Below are 19,018 nucleotides of genomic sequence, written 5' to 3'. Positions count from 1 at the left end.
TTTCTTAGTCTCACTCACATTCTTAGAATTCATGTTGACAGTCTTTAGGTCTTGTGACATCTAAGAAACAAAACATACACCATGAAAGCAAAAAAAAAAAACTTCCCGTTTTTTCTCTTTAAAGCAGCAGTTAAAAATAGTACAACTCCGAGTTCTGAGAAGACAGGAGGTAGATAAGAAAATTAAAACAATTGCTCTGAGTATTTAAATCAACTGTCACTAATTTGCACTCTACCAAAAAATCAATTTGCTATCCCTCAGTTAATCCATATTTAAATAATAATACAAATAAAGAAAATAGTTTTGAGAAATGCGTAACTGCATGATAACAGCAGTCATTTATGAGATGAACTAGAATCACAAAGTAAATCCCTCCAAGTCCCTGAAAAGTGCCACGTCTCTCAATCTGAAAATAATTACAACATGACTTAATTTTCAAAAGTCGTCACTGTATAGTACAATAAACTTTACTGCTTTCCTCTTATGATGAATGAAAGAAACATACAGATGAGAGGGGAAATATAAATTTCTAAACCATGGTGCTAGATTCAACTCATGTGACAACCAAAGTTGCCCAGCCAAGAATACAACAACTGGCACTTACTAGGGGTGACCACATGCTACCATATGAAGTGGATTCTATTAGTCAGGCCATGGTACAAAGAGAATGACACTGAGGGAGGTAAGTAACCAGTCTGGGGCCATCTAGCTACTCTACAGCAAAGCCAGGATCCAAATCCAGGTCTGAACTGGCCTCAAGGCTATGATCTCCTACAACGGTCATATTTCTCAACTTGAGGGTTTTCTAAGGTAAATACTCCATTAAAATTGCCAAGCTTTTAAAAAGTTAGTTAGACGTTATCCCTGCAAATCAATATGCCCATATCAACATGGAAACTGTTCATGGCAATTATAAATGTTTTTCCCTCCTTTTTCCAAAATTACACCTGACACTTGTCTGTTCAGCTACATTTACCTAAAATAAAATGATTTTTTAAAGAAGCAGCACAAAAAACAGAACGTGGTAGTCAAGAATGCTGTTCTGGGACTTTCCTGGTGGCGTAGTGGTTAAGAATCCTCCTGCCAATGCAAGGGACACAGGTTGGAGCCCTGGTCTGGGGAGATTCCACATGCCGCGGAGCAACTAAGCCCGTGTGCCACAACTACTGAGCCTGAGCGCTAGAGCCTGCAAGCCACAACTACTGAAGCCCACGCGCCTAGAGCCTGTGCTGTACAACAAGAGAAGCCACCACACTGAGAAGCCCACGCACCATAATGAAGAGTAGCCCCCACTTGCCACAACTAAAGAAAGCCCCAACACAGCCAATAAATAAATAGGTAAACAAATAAATAAATAAAATTAAAAAAAAAAAAGAAAGTCGTTCTGGGATGACTCAGGACCCCAGGTCCCACTTGTCCACCAGTGAGCCTGGCGTGAGCTTAGACTCCTTGCTCACTCTCCCTAAGCCTTGATTTCCTTATCTGAAAAGTAGAAGGTAAAAAGAAAATTTTTTAAACATGTGTCTCACCAGCCATGGAAAATTTCTTACAACGGGGCCTAGTAGCAAAGAAGTATTCAAGAAGAGGCTGAAGAGGGAAAAAACAAAAACAAAAAACCAAACCTGAGAGGCCCACCCCAATCTAAATGAAGCCATTACCGGCCCTCCCCAATCACGGCAAAGTCTAGCTGTCTGGACACACCTCTTTCTCCCCCGACTACGTTCATACAACTGCCCTTTTACTAAGAGATTTCGTTGAAGAAAGAAGAAAGCAGTAAGGGTGAACGATGAGCAACGCTTCCTGTGGGTGTCCAGCAGGCACGTGGGTAACTTCTGAGGCACGGTAAGCTCCATCCAGGCCACGATCAGCACTGACAATACTGTCCTAACAGTTCAGCACACGGCACCTGCATGGGAAGTCACATGTTTGTGTTTTCCTAGTTTGCTTGACATTGGCCTCATCTAACTCTCCTACCTTGAGTCCTGGTTTCAAAAAGTGACTTTTTCTTAAACAACATTAAAAAACAAAACAAAACAAAAACCCCCTAAGCGTCGAAACGAGCATGATCTCTCTGACAACATGGTACTCAGCCCCCGCACCTGGGGGGCCCCGTCCCACCCAGCTGCTTCCCTACTGCGCACAGAGTCTTTGTGAAAACCCGAGAACGTAAGACGCCTGACAGATCCAGGCGGTGCTTTATGGATTAGTGGACGGTGCAATAGGTGGAACTGTGTGTGTGTGTGTCTCCACAGAAGTCCCAAGGGATCATATTCCTTCCATCTCTCTGGAGGCTTTCCCTGCCTCCCTAAATCCACCGGTCAGGAAGGACAGCAGCTAGTATTTACTGAGTAGCCATTTACAAGCTATAAATACTGAAACGTTTCATCCACACGGTCTCGTGCCATTTCCCCATTAGCAGCAGACAGAAGGCCCATTTTACAAAGAAACTGAGACTCATCACGGTACATGAACTGTCTGTAATGCCACCACAGGAATGCACTAACCTGCTGACGCGTCAGCTGGGAGCTCTGTCAGCCGCCCTCCCACCTGCACCTGAGCGTACCTCTTGTACATCTGAACCTGAACCACCGACATACTATATAGATTTCATCACTGTCCTCACCCCGACCCTTCCAAGCCAAATCTTTCAGTGGGCTTTCAGCTTCCAGTTTATGGTCCCAGCAGCTTTTTTATGAGCACCCAAAAAACCAAGGCAGTACACATCTCCCGAGGGCTTGCTGGGCCCCAGCGCGGTGCTGGAGGCTGATGTTATGCTGCTGAGAAGAACACGGCCCCAGACCCGTGGAGCCCTGGGCTTGCAGGAAGAGACACGGAACAGGCACAGCCATGACAGAAAAGCACCAGATTTTTTTGCCGTGTGGATGCTGTGGGCAGAGTCCCGCAGCCACACTGATGCAGAGCGGGTCTGGTCCTGGAGGCCTGGACCAGAGCGGAAGGAAGGCCTGCTCAGGACTCTCCATTCAAAAACACCCACGTGAACTCATCACACCTGTCCAGGGAGCACTTCGTGAACAGCCTAGGCATAAAATAAACACAAACAATAAATACGTGGGTTTGGACTTAACAGCAGAGGAAGAGGAAACGCACGTCTGCCGCTGCTTCGGGCAACTCCAGCCAGTGCAGCTGCTTTGGCCTTTTCATTACTCAGGAGAAAGTTTGCTTCCTCGGGCACCAGAGAGAGAAGTGAAAAGGCAGCTTTTCCTGCCTCCTTTTGACTTTCCCTTCTGTCCATGTCCTCAGGGCACCCAAAGACACAGCTGCTTCTCGCCTCAGGCCCAACACAAACACAGGGAGAAGCCAAGCGGAAGGAAGTGTGGGGGCTCTGGAAGGTGGAGGGGGCACCTCCCTGTCCTGCTGCCCAGAGGTCAGGTCAGCAACGTGACCCCTGCCTGTGGGTCACATGTGACAGCCTCGGGCGGGGCTTGGAATCAGGAGGTCCCCACGGCCCCCATGTCTCCTGGATATCGGGTTTCTCTGCCTCCAGCACACAGTGCAGAAATGGTTCTGAAACAATGAACAGACAAATACCTGAGCAAATGTTGTATAAAACACATAGCAGGAGTTGGAAAGTGACAGGCATCTGAGCAAACACGGCCCCCAGACATACTGCTTGGCCGGCAAAATGGTTTAAGATTGGGAAAGTTTACACACACATCCTCACATCCAGGGGCTCCTAAAACACTGGATGATCAGGCAAGAGTGGGTCTGCAGAGCCAAGCAGAAGCCGAGACAGGACGCCCTGTTTAGAAAGGACAGGCCCTTTCCCGGTCACCTCGGCCCCACCCTCATGGTGTCCCGTACACAGCAGCCCACCACAGCCCACACTACACTGAATGGAAAGCCACGTAGCGTAAATCTGGAATAAGTAAACATTAAGGATTCTGAGATCTGTATTTTCACCTAAGCCCGAACTCAGAAGCGGTGGCTGGGGCCACAGGAACTGTGGGTCAGGGCGGTAAAGGAATAACGGCCAGTCGTGAAAGCACGCCTCAGCCCGGCACACCCCCACGGGCCAATGTCAGCTCCTCCACCCTCTCTATGACCACAGTCCAACCACAAGGCAGGACCGAAGCCTCAAACACCCTCATCCCATGCATTACTGTTTCCAACAGGCTTTCACCGAACCCCGAGACTGACTATACACAGGAGTCCGAGCCACAGACCCCTTGTGTCATCTGGACAGCTGTCCCCCACCACCTCACCCCACCCAACCCGAGAGTGGACAGAACTGAAGTTCCCCTTAGCAGTTTCAGAGAAAAAGGAATCCAAGTGGTAAAGTTCAAGTTTCCCAAACAGATGTGAGGAAGTGAGCTAGGCAGTCCAGGGCCCAAAGCGCACCTAAACATGACTTCAGCAAGAGCAAACCTCAGCCTTATTCCAACTGCAGAGCTTGGTCAGCTTTTCTGTTACCTATCGTGTTGTCTAAGTCCTAACACAAATTATGAAACCAGAAAAGGGGAAGTGTGCTTTGAAGAAGTGAGCTGTGTTTCTGAATACTGACCATACCACTTTACAGACGCCTTCTCATCAGAGAATACAGCTGCATCATATTGGTTCTTCCAATACAACACTGATAATGATTGCTATGATATTATCATCAACAGTAACAATTTTTTTAAGACAAAGTGCTCATGTCTCCTTAGAGGCAGATAGGGCAAGTAAGTGTTCTATGCCAATTTGACAAGAAAGAGCACTAAGGTACAAGTAAGTTGTCCATGAGCAACTTGCTCAAAGTCACACAGCTGACTGGGGGTCAAAACAGCTCTGTAGCTCATACGTGAATTCCAGAAATATATAAAATGGTTCAGTAGTCAAGAAAACAATAAACCCTGGGGAAGAGTAAACACGGAGATGAAACACTGTCATTCATACACACACACACACACACACATACAAGATGCCAAAGTTATATGGTAAAAATTATTTATTGCTCTAAATATTTTAGAAGGATCTGTCCAGCTACTCTTTCAGACATTATTAAGAAAAGCTGACCAGTCTGAATTACAGATTTAAAATGTAGTTTTTGTCTTACTCATAAAACAGCATAGTAACCACAAAGCAACCACTCACTCACATCAGATCTTTCCAGAGTTGAGTCAACGTTCAATATAATAACTCTTGAATGGGCTACGCAGATGTTCCTTCCAAAGAAGCCTGTTTCTCGAGGGGCCAGGACTCTCAGCCCTGGGCACATGGCGCCCTCTAGTGGCATACACGTCCCCACAGCCCAGAGGGAGCAGTGGCTCCTTTAGAGGATCTTAGAGCAGGGACCTCCAAACAGTTTTCACACATCCTATCAGCTCAGTTTGGGTTTAGGGGTTTTTTCTTAATCTTTTTTTAGTAAACACTTGCTATATACACATATTTATTTATAACTTCTGTACATATACGACCATAATAATGATGTTCATTATAAAACTTAGACTGCTTAAATTGTGAAGTGTTTTTAAATGTGATTTAAATAGAAGTTCTAATCATTTCTTCTCGCCTCCAGTGGCTCATCTAGATGACCCACTGCGGAGGCAACTGTGCCTTAGAGAGAACCTCACAGTGTGACTATTCAAAAACATTAGATCTAATTTCTGCCCTTGATAAGACACTCACCATTTTCTCCCTGGGGGGCTGGTGGGCAACTCCAGGCTCAGTGGGTGAATGAGCCACATAACCCTACAGTTGGCCAGTTCATTCACCACAACGTTAAACAGCCAGGCCAACCACGAAACTGAAGTGGCTTTTGTGGACTTGGTAAAACTCCCACTGGGGAACCACACCACCTTTTTTTTTTTTTTTAAGAATTTTTTTAAATTAGCAATTCCATGCATTATTTTTTTTAATTTATTTTTATTTATTGTTTATTTATTTTGGTTGTGCTGGGTCTTCGTTGTGGCATGTGGGCTCTTCGTTGCAGCTCGTGGGCTCAGTAGTTGTGGCATGCGGGCTTAGTTGCAGTATGTTCCCCGACCAGGGATCGAACCTGGGCCCCCTGCTTTGGGATCGCAGAGTCTTAACTGCTGGACCACCAGGGAAGTCCCAACCATGCCGTCTTGACTCAACACTTAGTGTAGGAAGCTCAGCGATCCAAAAGGACATCTTGAATTTCAGGTGTCCCTACTGTCCTTCCAGATAGTTCACCTCTACGTATAAAAAATCTTAGTACTCTTAAGATTAAAAATCTTAGTATTCTTGAAGCCTTTTATCTAAGAAAAAGTCTTCATTGCAAATAGAGAGACTTTCAGGTCTCCATCCCCAAAGAACATAGCAACACTCTAATCTGCATTGACAGGCAGAGAATTAGGCAGCCTTAGCATCAGTGTGCTCTACAGAAATACTGAGGCATTTCTACCGAGACTCACTCACAATGAGTTAGAAAACACACTCGGTCTGTACCTCACTCTCAACATCCTGACCTCCTACTTGGCATCAACAGTCTTGAACCTTACCTTTGAGACACTAGGTGCTGACTTACAAATTATTTTAAAAAAGAATAGCCTGGAACAAGTTCATATCAGGTTCACATGAAGGTAGGATAAGGAAAGGTTTTTGGTTGTTGCTTTATCTCTTCTTTCCACCTATGCATTCTCAAAGGCCAGTATGAAAATTAAAGATGTTTATAATCAGTTAATTATACAGTGTTCCTTCATACAGCACAGGGAAATATAGCCATTATTTTGTAATAACTTAAAATGGACTATAATATATAAAAATACTGAATCATGATGCTGTGTATCTCAATCTAATATTGTAAGTCAACTATACTTCAATCAATTAAATTAAATTAAGCATTCCTTAGGACTTCCTAGGTGGCGCAGTGGTTAAGAATCTGTCTGTCAATGTAGGGAACATGGGTTCAACCCCTGCCGAAGGAAGATACAACTAAGCCCATACTCCACAACTACTGAGCCCATGTGCCACAACTACTGAAGCCCACGCACCTAGAGCCCACGCTCCACAACAAGAGAAGTCACCACAATGAGGAATCCGCGCACCACAATGAAGAGTAGCCCCTGGCTCACCGCAAATAGAGAAGGCCCATGTGTAGCAATGAAGACCCAACACAGCCAAAAATAGAAAAAATAAATTTTTTAAAACATTTATTAATTAAGTGTTCCTTCAAGATGGGTACCATGTGTTAAAACTCACCCCTGCATTCTTGGTGCCTCCACAACTTGGATATACCATACATGCTTTCCATTGTAAAAAGAAGAGAAAATCTTCATTTCTCCCAAAATAAGGTTGAGAAAACATTACCGAAAATTCTATGTTAATAGGGCAGTTCAGGGACTTCCGTGGTGGCACAGTGGTTAAGAATCTGCCCGCCAATGCAGGGGACACAGGTCCGATCCCTGGTTGGGGAAGATCCTACATGCTGCACAGCAACTAATCCGGTGCGCTACAACTACTGGACCTGTGCTCTAGAGCCTGCGAGCCACAACTATTGGGCCCACTTGCCACAACTACTGAAGCCCGAGTGCCCTAGAGTCCGTGCTCCACAACAAGAGAAGCTACCACAATGGGAAGCCCACGCACCACAGTAAAAGTAGCCCCCACGCGCCACAACTATAGAAAGCCCACATGCAGCAACAAAGACCCAATGCAGCCAATAAATTCATTACTTAATTTTAAAAAATAGAGCAGTTCAATAATGAGACAGTGCTGGGAAAGCATAAGATAAAAATTGTCTGTGATGGTTAATTTTGTATGTCAATTTGGCTATGCTATGGTTCCCAGTTTTCTGGTCAAACTCCAGTCTAGATGGTTCTATGAAGGGTTTTTTTTTTTATAATGTGAATAACATTTAAATCAGTAAACTCTGAGTAAAGCAGATTATCCTCCATGATGTGGGTAGGCCTCATCCAATCAGTTGAAGGCCTCAAGGGAGGGGAGGGGAACAGGTTCCCTGGGTTTCCAGCCTGCTGGCCTGCCCTGCACACTCCAGACTTGCTAACCCTTATAATCACATGAGCCAATTCCTTAAAATAAATAAAACTCTCTCTTGCTTTTACATAATATATATACATAATTTCTTGCCCTACTGGTTCCATTTCTCTGGAGAATCCTGTCTAAATACATTATCTACAGATGTTTCAAAGACCATGACCACAAGTGTTCATTCACTGCTGATACGCTAAATATTAAAACACATTCCCCTTAAATTAAAGCCAAACCATTATATAAAGTCCAATCACTAGATTCTTCTGCTAAAACTAACATGATGGGGAGTGATGATAAAAGGGCTGAGAAAAATCTTTGCAACCAATATACTTAGATAGACCAGCCCAATGGACAGTTCATTTTAATAACGGTGGGTTACTATAGTCCAAGAACAGAGCGATTTCAGGGTGTAGACGCCTTCATAAGATATTACATGTCACAGAAAAGGCTTTGCCAGAATTTACTGAATAAAAAAGAAAAAAATATGCTATGGAAATAAACGGTGAAAAGAAGGAAAGAAATATTAACTCTACCTCTTGGTTATCTTTGTTTTGGTTTGCCCAGAAAATCTTATGATAAAGTGTCTCCATTGAATTGCTGGAATCAGTTCGGTCAAAACAGTGTCGATCCAACACCTCCAACGTGTGCAAAACCCGACTAATGGTCACTCCTAGATGCAGAAATTAAGCAAGCAGTTAAGACAGGCCAAACAAAGCCAGAACAGCATAGTACAAAATCATCATTACGCGGGGCAAAGGGAATTTTAAGACATTATCATTCTCACCATAAAAACAATTGCCAACAAAATCACACCTGACATTCTAGATAGCCAGGATCTAAAGCGCACAGACTGAAGAACATCCTCAAAATTCACCAGGGGGCTCTGTCCAAAAGCATCCTTATTCAGAATGAGGACTGATTTATAAGAGTCAGAAACATGGCATAAAGTCCAACATTCACAAGCACTCCTTCTGTTGTGTTCTGTACCTGCTGTTGACTCTTGGCACTTGTCAAAAGACCACCGAACTTCCACTGCACGGCCTCTTTGTTTTATCTGCTGTTCTACCTCATAAATCCTTGCCCGAACCTGAAAGATAATCGCTTCTAATTAACTTGTGCTTGGAAAGCTACAGTGGCTGTCTAAATCATGTCAGGTTTTTCCACACGAGCAGAGTATCCCACAGTGAACTACAATTTTGAGTGCACTGTAGGAAATTCAGCCTGCTGCCCAAGAAGTCCATTTTAAACTTTACACGTGCTGATTCAATGCCAGTTTTCAATAATAAATAAATGCTTGCCAAAGAAATCTTTACAGATGAAATATTTTCAGGATATCACACAGAAAGGTGAAAGTTCTAAAATATCATCTTTGAGCCATTCTTCTATGTATGAAAGCAACTAGCCACATTTTATTAATTTAAGAAAACTGCTTGGTTAAAAAAAAAAGAGTTTTTATTCTAAATATTTGTCACAGTTCTGTGGTTCAAGTTTCTTCAGTCTTTGAACCAAACAATTCAGCACTAATAAAAACATAATAGTTACTACATATTCAGACTCCTACCTCTATAGTATATGACTATACTAATATACACCCATAAACTCTGGGTGCCATGGTCACGTATCAGAACCACCACCATAATCACTGTCTGCGGGGGAAAGGGGGACAGAACTGTCTGTGAGAACAGCCCAGCAAGAGGGTGAGAAGAAAAGGAGCAACGTGATGAACCTCTGAAGTTCAGAGAAGTTACAGAATTCCCCAAGGTCACCAGGAGAGATGGGGGCAGGGCTGGGAACGGCCCCTAAGCACCTGAGGCTGCTGCAACCAGGCTTGACCCACTGTCTCGCAATGCCTCTCGAGAATGAAAACACCCATCAAACCACTGTAACGCAAGGCTACCTGCTGGTTGAAAGCCGTGTTCCCACCCGGCATGGGGAGGCTGGAGGGGGCCACCTGCAGCAGGTCCAGGGGCGAGCCGGGGTTTGCGCTCTTACTGTCGTTTGTGGAGTAATTCCACACCAAGGCACTTGGGCAACAGAGAGTAACAGTCTGGAAATAAAGCAGGAAAATCCAGATGTTTAGAGGAAGGAGAAAAGTATCACAACAACTTAAGGGTGAAAAAATGGCACCTGGTCATAAGTAAGTTACAGTTTCTAACCAGTGAGTCCGAAATAGGAACGTCTTACCCCATTGTCAACTTTTCAAGCGATGAGACAAAAACTAAGATACAATTATTCATTTGACTAGGAAGAAATACACCTATTGAGAAATCAAGGACTGTTGTGATTTATAAGCTAAATTCCGGCACAGGAAACCTAGGAAACTTAATAAAAATGCAATAATCATCACTTACAAATTGTTACTTAATCTTTTCCATGTAATTTTGAAAAATGAGATGGAATTAGAATATTGTACAGTCTAAAAAAGGAATTTCTTTTTTTTAATCCCTCAAATAATGGCACAACAAGTAGCCTCATAAATGTTGGGTACGCAGTAACCCTGGACCAGGGGGTGGCAAACTTTTCTATAAAAAGCCAGATAGTAAATGTTTTAAGCCTTTCAGGCCACTTATAGTCCCTGTCACATACTCTTCCTTTTTGTTTTAATGATGCACTGAAAATGTAAAACCTATTCTTAGCTTATGGGCTGGACCTGGCCTACAGGTTGTAGCTTGCCTACCCAAACCTCGGACCCTTGTAGGCATTTTTCACTCAATCAGCTTGCATGAAGCACCGTGACCATCTTATGTACACATCACAACAACCCCATGAGGCAGGGAGCGGTAATCCCCAACTGTACCAAAGAGGAATACGAGCCACAGAGCAGATGAGTGACCAGCCCGAGGTGATTTCAGCACACAGACCTGTGTGTGCTGGAACCACTACGCTCACCCCGCTGCCTCCTAACTCTGGATTAAATATTACAGCTCCTAAGCAATCACTCTGTGCTGAATGCTGTCCTGGAAGCTTCTGGTCCTCATAGCCTTAACCCTTGGCAATAACGAAGTAAGAGCTATCACTATGCCCCATCCACACATGGGGAAACAGAGGTGCAAGGTTCAAGTTACTACATGGCAAAGCAGGGGCTAAAATCAGGGTTGTAACGATTCTAAAGAAGATGTCTTCACCGTGATGCTCTCGTGCCACTCAACCACAAACTGAATCAGCCTAGAGACGAATGCAACACTTCTTTTCTAAAATGCAAAATTAACTACTAAAAAACTATATTCTGAGGTCCAGGAGACATCTTTGTGGAAACCAGATGGCAGATGTGAATGTCAGTCCCTGAACCCCACCCATGCATCTGTCTCCACTAGCCCACACCCCGATGCCCTTGCTCCCATCTGTGAGGATGTGGGATTCTCGTCTCCAGTCCATGAGGGAGCCCTTCCCTGTGTTTTTAATTCCAAAGCCTCCAATATCCACGGCACTGATCCATCCAACATGCCTCTACTCCTAATCTCAGACTCACCCTCTACCAGTTTACCCTTAACTTAGGAATACGTTCAAGTCTGCCCATCAAAAAACAATTTAAAAAAAAAAAATCTCCACTCATGTGGAATGCATCCCTCTCCACAGATGCATCAGGAATACATCAAAAGACATAATAATTCCCACAGAAAACCAGCTGAACACCAGCAGAAGACCTCGGACACCAAAAAGGACTGCAAAGATCCTGACATAACTGGGTAGGACAGAGAGGGAGAAACAAAGGAGAAAGAGGAGGAGAAGAAAGGAAAGGCATGGGTCCCACATCTTGGGGTGGGGGGATCTGAAACAGAGGGGAGATTGCTAAATTCGGGCAAACGTCCCTTATCTGACGGGGAAACCTCTTCTCCAACGGGGAACTTCCCTGGGTCAGAAGGGAGGCATTTGGGACTGTTCAAAGTGGGTGAAGCGGCTGATATGTGGCAGATGGGAAAGAGCGAGAAACACATGGAGGGTCTCCACCACAGCTCAGCATGTCTGGACTGAGACATCGGTTCACAGCTGAACAGCGGGTCTGGGAGCTGGAACGTGGCAACCAGAGAACTGGTTCAGGATGAGAAACATTGTTGGCAGTGGGGAGACAGACTGAGGGGACAGGAGGGAAGAAATTCGAAGCAGAGAGTGACTACCGTGGAAAGCTGGGTAGCCATGGCAGTGGCTCAATACTGCTGACTCACAAGTAGGGAGGAGGAGCCGCAGGTGTAGCCTCTCTCTCAGCTCCTGCAATGGACAAAGGAAGGACCCCTCTGGGCCTGGCTATCACAGTTGGGGATAACAAAGGGCCCCAGGAGGGGCTGGCCTAGAGCAACTGCAGCCAAGAGCCAAAAGTCCGAAGAGTGGCCCAGCTTTGGAGACATTTTGTTTACACCTGAGCCACCGGCGTCGGTCTGCAACAGACACTGCCTGAGCCACCGCGACCAAAGCAGGGCACCACTGCTCACTCACTCCCAGGGGAAGGAGCCACTATTGCACACTCTCTCTCCCCACACACCAGCGCTTACAGACGAACAATAAAGGAAGCTCTGCTGGTCGCAGAGTAACACAAAAAGTCCAGGGCAGTTAGAAGGACACTTACAGCTGACACCCCAAGGAAACAGAAATAATTATTATTAATTCTACTGATCTGGTCCATTCTGGGGTCAGTTCTAGTTTTTTTTGTTTTGTTTTGTTTTTCATTAATTATGATCTTACTCCTAAGGGATCTACATGTTTTATAACATATTTTTTAATCCTATTTTTTATTCTATTTTTATTTTTAGCCTTTTTATATATTTCTATTTCTAGCTAAGTTTTTTGTAGTGCTGACTGTATATCTCCTACCTTCTTTTCATCTCTATCTTCTATATTTCTATTTCTTTCTTTTTCTTTTCATATTTCCAGTCACACTACGCTCCTCTGTTGCCCTGTCTTCTATCCTTTTTTGGTTTCTTTTATCTTAATATACTTATAGCCAATATTATCACTCAGCTCTGTTTCCTTGCTTTATTCTCCAGATGACACACTGCTTTAGTTTTTATTATTAGCTTTTGTCTTTATCTTAGTTCTAAATATAATTGTCTGATTTCATTCTGAGAATCTTCAGTCTGTCTAGTGGTACTCTTGCTCTTTATTATATTTGATCCTAGCTTTAAAAATCTCCCTGGATTTGTGTTTGTATGTGTGTGGTGGTTTTTTGTTTTTTTGTGTTTTTTTTGGTTTTGAATTTCTGTTGGTTTTCTCTTGGATTGTCTGATTGCATACTGGGGTTCATCTGTCAGGTCTTTCTAGTGCCTTATGTTCTATTGGATTCAGTATTTGTGTTATCTTATACATGTATGTGTTTCCTTGACTTAGTATTTGTTTGACTCTGCACTCTGCCATTAGTATGGTGCTTGGACAGTCTTCATTAAGCTCCTTTATTGCCGGGACAAGCAACCTCTGAAGTCTGAACTACTCCATCAGAAGTCAAGTAGGAGGTTCTGGGGAGAGAGCACTGAATCCAGGATGCTAGACTACTAGGGAGTCCTCAGATACAGGGAAGATTAACTGCAGAGAACTCTCACAGAGCCCTGTATCAGAGTCTAAGACTCGGCTTCGTCCGACTGCAACTGCCAGTGCTGGACACCTCACACCAAACTACAAACAAGATAGGAACATAAACCCACCCATCAGCACACAGACTACCCAAAGCCATAGTAACCTCACAGATACCCTAAAACACACCACCTGATATGGCCCTGCTCATCAGAGAGAAAAGACACAGAGCCACACACCGGAAAGCAGACACCAGACCCCCCCCCCCCCCACCAGGAAGCCTACTTAAGACACTGGACAAACCCCACCACAGGGGGCAGAGGGCAGAAACAAGACAAATTACTACTAGGCAGCATAGGGAAACGAAATAGCAAATCCTATAAATTAGACAAAATGAGAAAACAAAGAAATGCCATGCCGGCAAAGGAGCAGGAAAAAAAACCCACAAGACCAAATAAATGAAGATGAAATAGGAAAAATTCCTGAAAAAGAATTCAGAGTAATGATAGTAAAGATGATCCAAAATCTCAATAACAAAATACAGAAAATACAACAAACAGTTAATAAGAACTCAGAAGAACTAAAGAGCAAACAAACAGTAATGGACAACAAAATAACCAAAATTAAAAATACTCTAGATGGTATAAACAGCAGAATAACTGAGACAGAAGAACGAGTAAGTGAGTTGGAAGATAGAATGGGGGAAATAACTGCCACAGAGCAGGAAAGAGGAAAAAGAATAAAAAGAATAGAAGACAGTCTCAGAGACCTTGGTGACAATATTAAGCACACCAACATTTGAATCATAGGCATCCCAGAAGAAGAAGAAAAAAAGGGTCTGAGAAAATATTTGAAGAGGTTATAGTGGAAAAACTTCCCCACCATGGGAAAGGAAATAATTAATCAAGTGCAAGAAGCACAGAGAGTCCCATACAAAATAAACCCAAGGAGAAATACACCAAGGCACATATTAATCAAACTAATGAAAATTAAACACAAAAAAATATTAAAAGCAGCCAGAGAAAAGCAACAAATAACATATAAGGGAAAATCCATAAGGATAACAGCTGATCTTTCTGCAGAAACTCTGCAGGCCAGAAGGGAGTGGCAGGATATACTGAAAGTCCTGAAAGAGAAAAACCTGCAGCCAAGAACACTCTACCCAGCAAGAATCTCATTCAGATTCAATGGAGAAATCAAAAGCTTTACAGACAAGCAAAAGTTAAAAGAACTCAGCACTACCAAACAAGCCTTACAAACATTGCTAAAGGAACTTTTCTAAGTAGGAAACAAAAGAGAAGGAAAAGATCTATAAAAACAAACCCAAAACAATTAAGAAAATAGTAACAGGAACACACATGTTAATAATCACTTTAAATGTAAATAGACTAAATGCTCCAACCAAAAGACACAGACTGGCTAAATAGATACAGAAACAAGACCCTTCTATATGCTGCCTACAAGAAACCCACTTCAGACTAACGGACACATATAGACTGAAAGTAAAGGGATGGAAAAAGATATTCCATGCAAATGGAAGCCAAAAGAAAGCTGGAGTAGCAATACGCATATCAGACAAATTAGACTTTAAAGTAAAGACTATTACAAGAGACAAGGAATGATGTTACATAATGATCAAGGGACCCATCCAAGAAGAACATATAACAATTATAAATATCTATACATCCAACACAGGAGTACTTCAATACATAAAGAAAATGTTAACAGCCATAAAAGGGGACATCGACAGGCACACAGTAATAGTAGGAGACTTTAACACCCCACTTACATCAATGGACAGATCATCCAAACAGAAAATAAATAAGGACACACAAGCTTTAAATGACACATTCAACCATCTCGACATAATTGATATTTACAGGACATTCCATCCAAAAACTAGAGAATACACTTTCTTCTCAAGTGCACACAGAACATTCTCCAGGATAGATCACATCTTGGGTCACAAATCAAGACTGTAAATTTATGAATATTGAAATCATAACAAGCATCTTCTCTGACCACAATGCCATGAGACTGGATATCAATTGCAGGAAAAAAGCTGTAAAAAATACAAACACATGGAGGCTAAACAATTCACTATTAAACAACCAAGAGATCACTAAAGAAATCAAAGAGGAAATCAAAAAATATCTAGAAACAAATGACAATGAAAACAAAACAACCCAAAACTTATGGGACGCAGCAAAAGCAGTTCTAAGAGGGAAGTTTATAGCAATACAGTCCTACCTCAAGAAACAAGAAAAATATCGAATAAACAACCTAACCTTACACCTAAAACAATTAGAGAAAGAAGAACAAAGAAACCCCAAGTGAGCAGAAGGAAAGAAATCATAAAGATCAGAGCAGAAATAAATGAAAAAGAAAGGAAGGAAACAATAGCAAAGATCAATGAAACTAAAAGCTGGTTCTTTGAGAAGATAAACAAAATTGATAAACCATTAGCCAGACTCATTAGGAAAAAAAGGGAGAAGATGCACGTTAACAATTAGAAATGAGAGAGGAGAAGTAACAACTGACACCACAGAAATACAAAAGATCATGAGAGACTACTACAAGCAACTATATGCCAATAAATTGGATAACCTGGAAGAAATGGATACATTCTTAGAAAAGTACAATCTTCCAGAAAGAAACAGAAAATATGAACAGATCAATCACAAGTATGGAAATCGAGATGTGATTAAAAATCTCCCAAAAAACAAAAGCCCAGGGCCAGATGGCTTCACAGGTGAATTCTATCAAACATTTCAAGAAGAGCTAACACCTATCCTTTTCAAACTCTTCCAAAATATAGCAGAAGCAGGACTAATCCCAAACTCATTCTATGAGGCCATCATCACCCTGATACCAAAACCAGCCAAAGATGTCACAAAAAAAGAAAATTACAGGCCAATACCACTGATGAATATAGATGTAAAAATCCTCAATAAAATACTAGCAAACAGAATCCAACAGCACATTAAAGAGATCATACATCATGATCAAGAGGAGTTTATCCCTGGGATGCAAGGATTCTTCAATATACACATATCAATCAATGTGATACATCATACCAACAAATTGAAGGATAAAAACCATACGATCATCTCAATAGATGCAGAAAAAGCTTTTGACAAAATTCAACATCCATTTATGATAAAAAAACTCTCCAGAAAATGGGCATAGAAGGAAATTATCTCAACATAATAAAAGCCATATATGAGAAACTAAAAGCCAACATCGTTCTAAATGGGGAAAACCTGAAAGAATTCCCTCTAAGAACAGGAACAAGACAAGGGTGTCCACTGTCACCATTTTTATTCAACATAGTTTTGGAAGTTTTAGCCACAGCAGTCAGAGAAGAAAATGAAATAAAAGGAATCCAAATTGGAAAAGAGGAAGTAAAATTGTCACTCTTTGCAGATGACATGATATTATACATAGAAAACCCTAAAGACGCTACCAGAAAACTGCTAGCACTAATTGAAGAATTTAGTAAAGTAGCAGGATACAAAATTAATGCACAGAAATCTCTTGCATTCCTATATACTAACAACGAAAAAGCAGAAAGAGAATTAAGGAAACTCTCCCATTTACCATTGCAACAAAAAGAATAAAATACCTAGGAATACACCTGCCTAAGGAGGCAAAAGACCTGTATGCAGAAAACTATAAGACACTGATGAAAGAAATCAAAGCCGATACAAACAGATGGAGAGACACACCTCATTCTTGGATTGGAAGAATCAACATAGTGAAAATGACTATCCTACCCAAAGAAATTTACAGATTCAACACAATCCCTATCAAATTACCAATGGCATTTTTCACAGAACTAGAGCAAGAAATCTTACGATTTGTAAGGAAACGCAAAGAACTCCAAATAGCCAAAGCAATCCTGAGAAGGAAAGACGGAGTTGGTGGAATTAGGCTTCCTGACTTCAAACTATACTACAAGGCCACAGTGATCAAGACAGTATGGTACTGCCACAAAAATAGAAAGGAAGATCAGTGGAACAGAATAGAGAACCCAGAGGTAAAGCCAAGCACATAGGGGCACCTTATCTTTGACAAAGGAGGCACGAATATACAATGGAAAAACGACAGCCTCTTCAATAAGTGCTGCTGGGAAAATTGGACAGCCACAGGTAAAAGAATGAAATTAGAACACTTCCTAACACCATACACAAAAATAAACTCAAAATGGATTAAAGACCTACATGTAAGGCCAGACACTATCAAACTCCTAGAGGAAAACATAGGCAGAACACTCTATGACATACATCGAAGCAAGATCCTTTTTGACCCACCTCCTAGAAGAATGGAAATAAAAGCAAGAATAAACAAATGGGACCTAATGAAACTTAAAAGCTTTTGCACAGCAAAAGAAACCAGAAACAAGACAGGGAGACAACCCTCAGAATGGGAGAAAATACTTGCCAACGAAGCAACGGACAAAGGATTAATCTCCAAAATATACAAGCAGCTCATGCAGCTTAATACCAAAAAAGCAAATGACCCAATCCACAAATGGGTGGAAGACCTAAATAGACATTTCTCCAAAGAAGACATACAGATGGCCAACAAACACATGCAAAGATGTTCAACATCACTCATCATTAGAGAAATGCAAGTCAAAGCCACAATGAGGTATCACCTCACACCAGTCAGAATGGCCATCATCAAAACATCTAGAAACAATAAATGTTGGAGAGGGTGTGGAGAAAAGGGAACTCTCCTGCACTGTTGGTGGGAATGTAAGTTGGTACAGCCACTATGGAAAACGGTTTGGAGGTTCCTTTAAAAACTAAAAATGGAACTACCATATGATCCAGTAATCCCGCTCCTGGGCATATACCCAGAGAAAACCATAATCCAAAAAGAAACATGTACCATAATGTTCATTGCAGCACTATTTACAATAGCCAGGACATAGAAGCAACCTAAATGCCCATCAACAGATGAATGGATAAAGAAGATGTGGCACATATATACAATGGAATATTACTCAGCCTAAAAAGGAATGAAGTGAGCTATGTATGATGAGGTGGATAGACCTAGAGTCTGTCATACAGAGTGAGGTAAGCCAGAAAGAGAAAAACAAATACTGTATGCTAACTCATATATATGGAATCTAAAAAAATGGTACTGATGAACCCAGTGGCAGGGCAAGAATAAGGATGCAGATGCAGAGAATGGACTGCAGGACACGGGGTTGGGGGGGCGGGGAGCGAAGGGGAAGCTAGGACAAAGTGAGAGGGTAGCATAGACATAGATACACTACCAACTGTAAAACACACAGCCAGTGGGAAGTTGCTGTATAACAAAGGGAGATCAACTCGATGATAGGTGATGCCTTAGAGGGCCAGGACAGGGAGTGTGAGAGGGAGTCGCGGGAGGGAGGGATATGGGGATATATGTCTAAATACAGCTGATTTACTTTGGTCTACCTCAAAAGCTGGTGCAAGAGTGTAAAGCAATTATATTCCAATAAAGAGCTAAAAAAAAGAATCTCCACTCACCTAACAGCAACCCAGTATGTTTCTTTAAAAAAGAGGCATCA

General features: G+C 42.2%; 1 protein-coding gene across 1 annotated transcript in view; it reads right to left on the bottom strand.

Annotated features, from left to right (window-relative positions):
- The window catches only part of MED12L (mediator complex subunit 12L), a 329,018-nt gene that overhangs the window by 237,790 nt on the left and 72,210 nt on the right, over positions 1–19,018 (bottom strand). The window contains exons 10-12 of the mRNA XM_057737852.1: positions 9,851–10,000; positions 8,941–9,040; positions 8,487–8,623 (exon numbers count right to left, since the gene is read on the bottom strand). Coding sequence (XP_057593835.1) covers positions 8,487–8,623; positions 8,941–9,040; positions 9,851–10,000 — 387 coding nt within the window. The remainder of the gene's footprint in view (positions 1–8,486; positions 8,624–8,940; positions 9,041–9,850; positions 10,001–19,018) is intronic.

Source organism: Hippopotamus amphibius, chromosome 6, assembly GCF_030028045.1.
Source record: "Hippopotamus amphibius kiboko isolate mHipAmp2 chromosome 6, mHipAmp2.hap2, whole genome shotgun sequence".
NCBI classification, from domain to species: domain Eukaryota; kingdom Metazoa; phylum Chordata; class Mammalia; order Artiodactyla; family Hippopotamidae; genus Hippopotamus; species Hippopotamus amphibius.
The sequence above is the reverse complement of the archived record's forward strand: the minus strand, read 5'-3'. Positions and strand labels throughout refer to the sequence as shown.